This window comes from Petaurus breviceps, unplaced genomic scaffold (assembly GCF_028583685.1).
Source record: "Petaurus breviceps papuanus isolate PSGF00001 unplaced genomic scaffold, PetGlider_PUasm1.0 181, whole genome shotgun sequence".
Classification (NCBI taxonomy): domain Eukaryota; kingdom Metazoa; phylum Chordata; class Mammalia; order Diprotodontia; family Petauridae; genus Petaurus; species Petaurus breviceps.
Window position 1 is genome coordinate 16,066,535 of NW_027185784.1, and position 12,365 is coordinate 16,078,899.

General features: G+C 34.3%; 1 protein-coding gene and 1 long non-coding RNA gene across 2 annotated transcripts in view; one reads left to right on the forward strand and one right to left on the reverse strand.

Moving 5' to 3' along the window:
- Positions 1–11,848, forward strand: part of LOC138160616 (uncharacterized) — a 30,353-nt gene extending 18,505 nt beyond the window's left edge. The window contains exon 3 of the long non-coding RNA XR_011168176.1: positions 10,017–11,848. This is a non-coding gene — a long non-coding RNA (uncharacterized lncRNA). The remainder of the gene's footprint in view (positions 1–10,016) is intronic.
- CHCHD3 (coiled-coil-helix-coiled-coil-helix domain containing 3) overlaps positions 1–12,365 on the reverse strand; it is a 347,503-nt gene that overhangs the window by 211,887 nt on the left and 123,251 nt on the right. Inside the window, exon 4 of the mRNA XM_069087258.1 lies at positions 3,036–3,180. Within this exon, the coding sequence (XP_068943359.1) occupies positions 3,036–3,180 (145 nt within the window). The remainder of the gene's footprint in view (positions 1–3,035; positions 3,181–12,365) is intronic.

Here is a 12,365-nt window from a genome sequence, read left to right on the forward strand (position 1 = left end):
TCTCTCTCTCTCTCTCTCTCTCTCTCTCTCTCTCTCTCTCTCTCTCTGTCTGTCTCTCTCTTATCCCCCCATAATTTTATAGATAGGCTACATGGACAATTTTCCCCACCTACTCTATGGAATCTAAATTCACAAGATAACTTCATACTCTCAGAGTCCTACCAATGTATAAGTAACGCACTGCTGTGACGTATCTGCATGACATTCTGTCTCTGGACGAAATTCAGTGGTTTCACCTCCTTCCAGAAAGAGAGGGCCTTAAACTAGCAATCTCAAAAATTTATCAGTTCAATTAAGAATGAACAGAATGACAAAACCGATTGATTGACACTAATATAACTCTTAAGAGACTGATTCATAAATCAAAGTACCAATTTACTAATGTGAAATGAAAATATACCTGACTTAAGAATTGGGACCAATCATCACTAGAAGTCACTAAAAATACATCCTTACAAGTAGGTAGACACACATTTAAGAAACCAAATTCGAGAAGAGATAATTGGAAAGTAACCAGAGAATATAATCAACTGGAATTGGATACTTTTAAGGAAAATTTCTGTCAAGCTATTGCACTAAATGGTCCCTTGTCCCTCTAGAACAGAGGTCTTTAACTGGGGTCTGTGATCTTGGATTTTTTAAAAATACACATTTTGATAACTAATTTATTTCAATATAATTGACTGCTATTTTATTCCTATGTATTTCATTTAGAACATTATTCTGAGAAAGGGTCCGTAACCTTCACTAGACCTCAAAAGGTGTACACAAAACAATTAAGAATCTTTGCTTGAGAGCTATTTTTATCTAAAGAATAGATCTAGATCTTCTCCATCTTAGCATCTCTTGCAGAATCAATAGCTCAAAACCTTCCACATGATCAATAAAAATCTTTTAACATGACAACCTCTGAACAGTGCTAAACTAACACTGACAAATTCTTCTCTTTTTTTTTCATACTGCAAGGTAAAAGAATGCCTTTCAATTTTCAACTTCATTCCATAGTTTTTAGGATATGTAATAATATCCAGATTCATAGTTTATTTACTATTATAAGGGACAAGAGAGATATCATTTCTAGTTTTCTAACACTTAAGAAGGCATCTTTTTTATGTTTAATTAGCTTCCATGATGGTTCTTCCTGAACTTCATAGGTTTGTTGTTTTTCCTTACTCTGGCCATAGATTTAGGGGTCCACCTTGCTCTGTGACCTACAGCCCTCTGCCTCTGTCAACTGTGTGTATTCTGTAAGGGCTTTAATCATTCCTAGCTACACTTTCTCACCATGCTTGCTTGTTATGCACTCTAACCCAATAAATATAATCTACTAGCTACTCAATCTCAATCCCACCAATTGCTTCCCCCCCCCTGCAAAAAAAATCCTAAGACCTGCCTCCTACTATCATTTTAAATATATATATGCATATATATATATATATATATATATATATATATAATTTGCAAATCTGTGATTTTATCAGACTGAATGGGTTGCTATGTTGAAGTGGATGAGTATCTCTAAAGCCTCTTCTGAGGTTAAGCAGTATGTAAGCTCTCCTGGAAGGGATAGATACAAAGGTGTACACAGGGTATAAAAGAACACTATGAGGATATTTCAAACTATAGCACTAAAGAAGAAGCAAGTTCTCTTCCTACAAAAAATGGCTGACAAATTTTCTAGCACATTTCCCATATGTGGAAGGTCAAGAGGAATTTAGTTTTATTTCTTCTTCCTCTTCCAAGAGCAGTGACTACCCAATTTACAGCTATTCACTCTCCTTAGAGTGAAGTTCATTCTCACTGAAAGCAGAGAGGGGCAGTAGTCAAGACTTCCAGAACAATGAATGACGCAAGTATCAAATAAAAGGTATCTTCAGAAGAGAACACTGGTATTCTATATGGTAAACCAATGGTCAAATTATTAGGTAGGGGCTATCATGTGGAGATATTACTCTTCTTTCCCAAACTTATTTCCCCTATCCACTAATATACTTAAATAGTCTTAGAATACATTAAAGATTGTAAATGTAATTCAACAAATAGTTGGGGCATTATATTTAGGTCATCGTTCTTTTTTCTAAAAGGGTAGCAATATAAAAGAAAGAACTAGATATGTTAACACCCTTATTAAAATATCATTTAGAAAGAATTGTGATCTTATCTAAGTATGGTCAGATAGAACTTTTCCTACTTAAAAAAAGTCATTTTTTTCAGTCATTCAAAAAAAATCAAATATTCACAACACTGTGAAAAAAGGAGATGTGATAATGCAAACGTTAAGCAGAAGCAAAAGATAAGCAAAAAGAACAAGACAATGAAAGCTTTAACAGGACAGGTTATTTTTTAGGTTTTTGAGACACAAAGAGAAAAGGCTGCTTTCCACTCCACTGGAGGCATTTTTATTTGATTGAGCTTAGGTAAAGTCTAAGAATCTAACAGTGCTAAATGATCCTGATTGAATAGTTCTCTGAATATGGACAGGTCACTTTAATCGCTAAATAGTATGCACAAAGAGAAATAAGGGAAACTGATTATTATTAATTCTTTCACCAGTTTAAAAGTATTTTTCACAATGCCTTCCCCCTTCACCTGTATCTTTTGTTTCCTATGACAAAAGTAAAAATCAAATATTTACTACTCACCTCTTAGGGTCCCCCTGATCTGCTCTTTGTTCTTCCCTCTCCCAAATTCAGAAGTGACTTATCAAATCCATTGATTGATGCTTATGTTAGCAGGGAATGACAACGGATAGAGACACAAAGCAAGCTGTTGGTCACAGATTTTAAGCATAAAAGAACTCAAGCAGTCAGGGAAAACAACAAACATACGTATTTTAGGCAAGGTGAGGAGCTTGTGGCATTTGGTCTAGTAGCAAAAATGGCTTAACAGTTCTAACATGGGGATAAAAGCCTTGAACCAATTTGTTTAATCACAGAAATTTAGTTATAAGACATGAAAATGAGGAAAATAACTAGAAAAATAAACATTAAAAACTTTAAAAGCTGGCAAATTTACAGAAAATCTACAATACTCACCAAATGCTTCACCTTAGACTTTTCCTCTTCACTTGATACTCTCTCTCGAAGAATGGCTCTAGTTAACTGCTCATTGGTGAGAGCCCTCTCTCTTTCCAGAAGTTTGTTGATATCCTCACGTGCCTGGATTTTTCCATGTTTTACTCTACAAAGAAAGAAAAAGCATAATGTAAAAATAATTTCTTCTTTACTTAAATGTTAATTTCAACAGTTGGTAAATTAGATTTTAAGCATTTAAATTCCTAATTCCTATCTTCTTTAGTAACCATGATGATGTTTAAAAGTCACCAAATAAGACAGTATATGTATGTCAACAAGATTAAAAGCAATACTAATTAGTTACAAATATATTTCATACACTAAAGTCAAATGACCTACTGAAGTACTGAAATCAAACAAATACAAAATGTTAATGGGAAAAGAGAATCATGCAGGACTTTAGGTATCATGTACTCTAGCTTCCCCTTCTTTCCCATCACTACAAAATGGTCATCCAAGCATCGCTTAAATAATCTATCCACTACCTCAGAAAAGAGTACATTTCAATAATGGAAAATGTTAACTGTAACTTTTCCTTCTACAAGCTAAATCAAAACATTTTCTGCTTATAAAACTACATATAATAAATCTATCCAATTCAACAAAACTGCTATTCAAGCAACTTGAAAAAAAATGTCTTAAGTCTTCTACAAACGGAAAATTCCCACCCAATTACTTCAACCTGGATTCCAGACCTTTCTACAAGCCTTCTTACCCACCTCTGAAAGCTTGTCATATCATTTCTCTAAGAAAGCAGAGCTCAAAACCAAACAAAATATTCCAGAAGTGACATGACCACAAAAGAATACACACAATTGTCATGGATACTACACTTTTAACTTGTGCTAAATTTGCATCAACTCTTCATCTACCGTTGGCTCATAATGATTTTGGAGTAAACAAAATCATAGTTATATGTATCCATATATTTTTCCTTAAATTCTAAGGGCTGCCTAGGATCTATGCAAAACTAAAACTCTAAAGGCTCCTCCCCACCCCAAATGAACTATTTTTTGTTATTGTTATTTTGTTAAGCACTTCTTCCAAAGCAATACTTGGTTGATTTTTTTAATTTAAAAAAAGCTTTCTTTGTAACACTCTTAAATTTCAACTTACTAGTTCTAGAATGTCAACAACTTTTTTTTAACCTCCATCCTTTAATATGATGTACTATCTATGTTTTCCAGTTTTATATGATTTTCAGATTTGTTAAGTCTACCATCAAAATCATTCCTAAACAAATAATGTGAAACTGGAAAGGATCTAGTACAGAGCCCTATTCCAGGCAAGGGAATTGTGGGAATTGAGTAAACCACACTGTCTCCATCTTGTGACACAATTCTAGAGAAACACACTCACTTCCCTTTTTATTTGATTGTGGTAGTCTATTCCAATTTTTGTCTTGTGAGGAAAATTTTTTCAATTATGGGAATTATGAGAAAATTTTATTACATGGTTTGAACCTAGTCCTGGATGGCTGGTAAGTTGGACCACCTCAACCTGTTGCTTAAAGATCCTTAAATAAGAACATAGTTTTAGGTTTACCAGAAACCCAGTCAGATCCAAAGACTGATACAAAGAGTTTTCTCACAATTGTATATGTCAAGCAACCTATAAGTCTTAGCTGGAAACTGGTCCTCTACTAATCAATCAGTTACTGTTTCTTTGATTGAATAGACAATTGGTGGGGGAAACACTTCTGTTGTTGTCTTTTAATGCATAAAAATTTGTCTCCCCCTACATCTGGGGTCCAATGCCAAGTTGAGGAGGTTTGGTCCCAAGTTGTTATGCAATTAGCATGCACTGTTTAATGCATCAATATGCTCGGAAGCTTGAACCTTAGTTTCCTCAGTTATTTCAGATTTCACTTGTCACATAGGTTGATAACAGGTGAAAATGCCATGAGAAGGATCTCTTTCAATTGTGTGGAAGGAATGTGAGTGAGGGAAGATTCATGGTGGAGGTACCACCCAAGCTGGGCCCTCAAGAAAGGAATATACATTAAAGAGCAGGGTAGAGTAGGATAGAGGGAGACAGAGTCATTTCCAGGAATGTGATATTATATGAATAAAGATAAAGAAGTTTGAAGGAAGGATCACAAGGAGAAGGGGAGACAACAAGGACATAAAAAGTATACAAAGGAAGGGGCTGTTAGGTAGGTAAGCTGCAGGCTTCAAGTGTACATGGAGCTTTTTCCTCCTTGAGCTGCCTCATTTTTAATATTTTGATTACTACAATTCAATATAATTTTATTCCTCTGAAACTTTAGGTATTTTATTTTGTGTATTTAAAAATATTATACTGAGAAGAGAAAAATCAGCTCCACCAGGCTGCCAAAGGGGTCTATTAAAAAAAAAAAAGACTAAGAATATCTGTTCAATGCTTTCTCTCTGCAATAGAGAAATCTATTTAAGATGACAAAGGAGAAATCATATCAGAGTAGTATCTTATCTATCATCAAGCAATTAAGCATTCGAAATAGTGAATTTCCCATAAAATTATGATTTCACCAATCAAGTAAGAAAACAAATTTTAAAATGCGGAATATTTCTAAAACATAAACTTCAAGATATTCTTAAACAAAAGTGACTAAATATATCTTCTCTCAGTGAATCAAGGTCACTGTTATATTGTACTATATTTGAACACACAAAACAATCTATGTTGCTTTTATTTTTTTCTGTGCTCACTGCTACTTAGTCACCAAACTGTGTGAAACCATCAAAGTCTTGGTGGGGGGATACCTAAAATATTTCCCCTTCCCTGAGTAAGGTAGAGTAGTAACAAACCAATGAGGCAACCTCTCCAGTATAATTAACTATAGATACCTAAAAGAGTGCCTGAGCAAGATTCTTCATCCAATACAAGAACGGAAAAAAAAGACAGCCAGAAACCTGCAGGCAGTGAGAAGGTGGTTCTGCCAGGGAAGATGTAAAAGTGCAGATAAAGAAGCCAGGAGGCAGCTCAAGGAGGGAAAAGCTCCATGTACACTTGAAGCCTGCAGCACTTCCTTTCCAGGGGTCAGGGTCTATAGCATTCTTACAGAGAATTCTTACAGTTGGAAACCCATTAATTCTCTGATCTCAGACAAGGACCCAAAATAGGCAGCACACTGCCACAAGTCTACCCCCCAAGACTTCAGGGCTCTCAGGACTCCATCCGTTTTTACTGGCTTCCTTGAATTCCTTCAAATTTCAGCTAAAATTCCACCTTCAACAAGAACCTCTCCTAAACACCTTAAGTGACTAAGCTTTCCTCTTCACTGATTATCTTCCATTTATTTTGTATGTAGTTTTTTTGTCCATAGTTGTCTGCATGCTGTCTCCCTCATGTGAGCTCTTACAGAATAAAGACTATCTTTTACCTTTACTGGCATTTGCAGCACTTGAGACAATAGTAGGTCATAACTGACACAAGGATTACAAAAAAACCCAGAAGAAATAAAAATGAGTTACAAGGGAAATATGATCTCTGACAGGAAAAAATGGGAGATTAACTAGATTAGAATAGGAGGTAAAAAAAACTTTACCCTAAAAAAACTTTATTCCTAAAATAATACTGCAACAAAATAAAAAGACATAAGAAAAAGATGAAAATTAGGATATCTACTACCAAAAATGACTGATCCAGGACACCGGACAAAGAAAGATAATTTAAGAATCATTGAATTCTCTAAAAACTATGAAAAAAAAGAAAAAGAAAAAAGGCTGGACAGAATATTTAAAGAACTCATGCCCCAGAGTCGGGAGGACCTGGGATCAGTTCCGGCCTCAGATACTTAACACCCCACAAAAAAACTGGCCATGTAACACTGGGCAAGTTATTTAACCTCAATTGCTTAAAAAAAAAAAAGAAATAAAGAACTCATGAATGCAAAATGCTCAGGTCAAGTTGAAGCAAAGTGGGGGGGGGGGGGAAGAGAACAGGAAAAAAATTATATATATATATATATATATATATATCAACTCCTGAAATAAAACAAAAAAATAAAACTGGCAGGAACGTCATAGACAAAGTTGAGGGCTTCAAGGTTAAAAAATATATATACTATAAGCAATTAGAAAGAAAAAGTTCAAGTTCCAACAAACCAGAGCCAGGATCACAAGAAAACTTGATGGGACCTATTATGAAAATGAGAACATATTAGAATGATATTCCAAAAAGTAAAACAAAAACAATTATAACCAAGAAAATTTTGCTCTGTAAAAATGAATGTGATCCTTACAGAGAAAAATGAAAATAATGCAACAAAAGATTTGAAAATCTTGACAAAATCATGACAAAAAGACTAGAGCTTCATCCTCTGTTTGGTATTGAAAGTCTTTCATAACCTAGGCTCTGATACCTGTCCAGTCTATTTAACACCTTTCTCCCCAACATATATTCTTCAATCCAATAACACTGGCCTCTCCTGGCTGTTCCACTAACATGACATTACTTCAGCTGACCCTGGGCATTTTCTGTGGCTGCCCTCCATGTCTGGAATGTTTTCCCTACTGCCTCTGGTTCCTTTAAAAGTCCCAACTAAAATCAATGAATAGAGCACCGTCCCAGGTGTCAGGAGGACCTGAGTTCAAATACGGCCTCAGACACTTAATACTTACAAGCCATGCAACATCAGGCAAGTCACTTAACTCCAATTGCCCTGCCTTCCCCTCTCCAAAAAAGAAAAAAAAAGTTTAGATTAAAATCACAACTTCTATAGGATTCCCAATTCCTCTTAATTCTAGTGCTTTCCCTCTTTTAATTATTTTCTATTTAGTCTCCATATGATTTATTTGTACATATTTGTTTGCTTGTTTTCTCCCCCATTAGACTATGAGGTCATAGGCTGGGGTTTGGGGGCCTTTGGGGGGGGGGGATTTTTTGTTTCTTTTTGTATCCCTGACACTTAGCATGGTGCAGTTCTTAGGGCTTAGCAAACATTTAATAACTATCTGTTGACTGATAGCTGAGGAGAAACTCTGAAATACAAAGATAACATACCAAAGTAGTTATTAGGAGAAATGAACAAGAGAAAAAGAACAGAGCAACAAAATGAATGTACAACTGTTAAAAATCTGGAAAGGCAATGAATCAAAAAACAAACCTAAGCAAAAAAAAGAAGAAAACATAAAATGACAAAATTAAAATCTGGTTCCCTTTAATGAACAAAACTGATCATGGTTTAAGAACAGAAAACCAAGAATACCATTAGAAATGCAAAGAAAATTCACACAAAAAAAGAGAGGAAAAGGAAATTTTAGAAACTATCTCATCCAGTTATATAATGTCAAACTGATAAATGAAAATGGATTAAATTTTACAAAAATAAAAAATATACAGGTTAACAGAAATAAAGAATTTAAATAACTCATTCTTAGAAAAACAACTTAAGCAAGCCATAAATTGAAAATGAAAAAAGAAAAACCCAAACCAACATGGATTTACAAGTGAACTCTATCAAACATTCAAAGAAAATTTAGTTCTAATGTTAAATAGTTTACAAAAGTAAGGAAAGAAAAGATCCTACTAATGTTCTTCCAGAATGAAGTCTCCCTTGGAACAAAGGAAAATAAGCAAAAACATCCAAAATACTGTCTATACTTGACAATGTATGCAATATTCTATCCAATTAGTCCTCCACGTCTCTACTCAATATCAGGAAGATACCTATGCAGATACATATGGCCCTGATACCTAAAGTAGGAAGAAAGAAAAGAAAGAAAACTAAGGACCAATGTCCTTAATGAGTATTGATTAGGAAAAGCATAAAATAAAATATTAGCAAGGAGACTATATAAATATATTAACAAAATTATATAACATGATCAAGTTGGATTTTGATTAGAAATACACGTATACGCAATATTATGAAAACAAGTATTATAAAAATCCAGATAAAATATAAAAAATTAAAATTCAGATCACTCTAATTCCAAATCCAAGACTATATCTATCCACAGTGTCATGCATCTGTTGATTTATATACTCAAAAGATAAAAAATGTGGCCTATCAACAACCATTTAACAGCTCATTCAAATTAAAAAATTAAAAATGCAAATTAAAATAACTCTAAGATGCCATTTCATAAAACACTCTAAAAGCAATAGATTTGAAGATATGAAGCCAAATACTCTGAGCTCAACACATATGGCAAATAAGTTCTGAGGGCCTCAGATTTCTCATATGTAAGATAAGGGAATTGGACTAGACGACTTATAAGATTTCTTTCAGTTCTTAAACCTATGAACTAATGCAGAGAAAAATAGCGCAAAGAAAGCAATAAGCACAATAACTACAACAAAGTAAATGAAAAGTTCCCTTAAAACAAAATCCAGGTCTGCTCAATCAAAAACATGTGAAGGTCCTTGAGAAAAGATAATGAAACACACTTCCTCACTGATGGCAGAAACACGGGGCACTGGATGGACAGAATATTACATACAATGTCAAACATATTTTTTAGATTTTTTTTTTGCTTAATTTATTTTCCTTTGTTACAAATCTGGAACAATATGAGAAATGACTCATTTAAAGATAAAAAGGCATCTATCTATCTATTTTAAAATTTGGTTAACTAATGAGCCTACTGAATGGGCTGCCTTTTGATAATCATAATTTTACAGAGACAAACAGCCGGTCAATTTCAAGGACAGGTAGAAGAGAAAGAATTATTTTCACTGTTGGCCAACATCTTTCTCATGTATGTCGCATGCCATTGTAGGTAGGGTACTTGGATTCAATTTAAGAGAACTTGGGTCAAATGCCACTTTAAACACCAGCTCAGTAATTCCGGGTCAGGACTAGTTCAGGCAAGTCCAGTGATTCTGGCTCAGGGTTGGAAAGCAATGAAACACTTTCCTTACAACCAAAAAGAATATTTTACTAACAACAGAACTTGTTCTCTTCTACTTGCTATGCTTCCACCTCTATTTGCTATGACATCAACACCAAACAAGAAAGATGTCCTGCACATCAGGAAGATCTCTGGCCAACCTCTAGAAACTCCACAAAACCAGGGCTTTCTAGTCTTCTGGACCAAGCAAGTCTCAAATCATCCCTACTTCCTTAACAGGAAATCCTCCTAACTTATTGTAAAATAAATACTGTTCCTACTGCATTGTGTGATCACCTACTTATCTAATCTCTTACAGTTTTTATTCCTTCCTCTGAAAAATAGGAATAATATTTTCAAAACCTACTTCTCAAGGCTTTGAGAAGAATATGTTTGACGGACCCTAAAACACTACAGAAATGTGATTTTTTTCTTTATTGGATATATAATTTAACTATATGTGAGTAATTTTGATTTCCTTTTACATTAAGTTAGAAATATGGTTTTTGTAAAAACATAAATAAATATTCTAGAATTTAGTCCTAGTCCTGTTATTAAGGAATACAGTTGGGGATTGGAATTGCTGTTCAATGGTGCCCAATTCTTCATGACCCCATGGACCACAGCATGCCATGCCCTCTATTCTATACTATCTTGTGGGACATGTTCAAATTCATGTTCATTGCTTCCATGAGGGAGAGGAGGGAAAAGTTTAATGATTAGCTCTAAATATTATTATATAATGTACACATTTTGCAAAAGCATACTTCTGGTAGGAAATATAATCAATTTTCAAATCCTATAGAACTCACCTCACTGCTCAAGTTGGGTAAGTCATTTTGCCACAAAGCAGCAGATTTGTAGGAGTTCAATGTTAAATTATATAAGCTATGAAAACAATATTAACAAAGCTAAAACATTTAAATGTTCACAAATCAATTAAATTTATATTCTTACTTTTCAAAAAAAAGCATAATTTGTTTTTGGCCCTGTTACAGAACTTTGCCACAGAAAAAGATAATTTTTTTCAAATGACTTAGGCCTTTTCAGTAAGGATAATAAACTACTTGTTTCTAATGTATAAGAATAAATGGAGCCTAATAGGACTGCCCTTTCCTCTCACAGTCCTTGGAGACCTAGTCAGAAGGAAAGAAACAAATCCAGACATCTAAAACCAAAGTCAACAAGAATAAACCCATAAGTCAAGAAGCACTGAAAAGCCCTCCTTCCTTCTTAGAAAAATAGGAGTGGCTCTGAGATGCAGAAAGGTTCTTGGATTTTAGAGTTGTGCTGGTCTATTTATCTTCTGCATGCAAATATTTCCGATGTTTCTTTCCATCAATAAGGGTGCATATGTGCTTATATGTATGTATTTGTGTGTATACATATATGTATACACACACACATGCTTTCTCTCACACATGTGTACACATAATTTTAGACTGAATTCTGGTCAATCTATTTTGTTACAAATTGTTCTATGACCGCTTTATCTCTATTTTCTACTCCTACCCGTGCCTTATAATTTCCAGGCTTGTTCCCTCTCTTCTATTTTTCTTCTCCTAATAATAAGTGATAAGAATATGTTAAATAAAAAGCAACTCTGAATAAGGGTCAAAGGACCCCTTCTTTCATAGAAAATACAAGATTTCAGTGTGGGGCTTTACTCACATCTATATCACTTGCCAGGAGATTTTTTTGCGCATTTCTACACACAGAATTATGTTCTAGTAGATTCTGGTTAGAAAAAAGAAAATATGATCACCAGAGAATTGGAATCGCTGTACCTTTTTAATCCAATGCCTAAGGAAGGTATACAAGTGAAAGTAGCACACCAGAAATATCGAAAATGATTGCAAAAAAAAACTAACAATTCATTCAATGTGATATTTTCTTCTAATCATTTTCCTTTGCTTAGCTGCTCCTGTTGATCATATATCAGATAACAATATTCTACACACACACACACACACACACACACACACACACACACACACACACACACACACAAAGCTAAATTTTGTCACTGATCATTCCTTTGGGTCTAGACTTAAGGCTGATGATGCTCAGATCATATAGTTTCTATACTTGTACCCCAACTCATTTAGCATTTCCTTTATCATTTCGGATGCTATACATCTCCAGGAAATCACTCCATAATCTCCTCTTCCTTATGACGGGGAGCAGCAGTTTTGGGTTTTTTTTTTAACCCCTCCTAATATCAAAACCCTTTTCTCTTAATAAAATGTCAGTTTTCACTATTGTGTTTAATTGCCATGTTAGATATATTGACTTCAGTGAGACCTGCTAAATTCTCTGTATGTTGTACCAATAATCTACCACCAATGAATAGGTCTTTGCTTTCACTATCTCCCTAAACTATAATAGTAAAAGTAAGACTAGCCACATCCTGATGGCTGAGTTTTCAAGTGGATATCAGGTTGATTTAGTGAAGAAAAGAATCTGGCAAAAA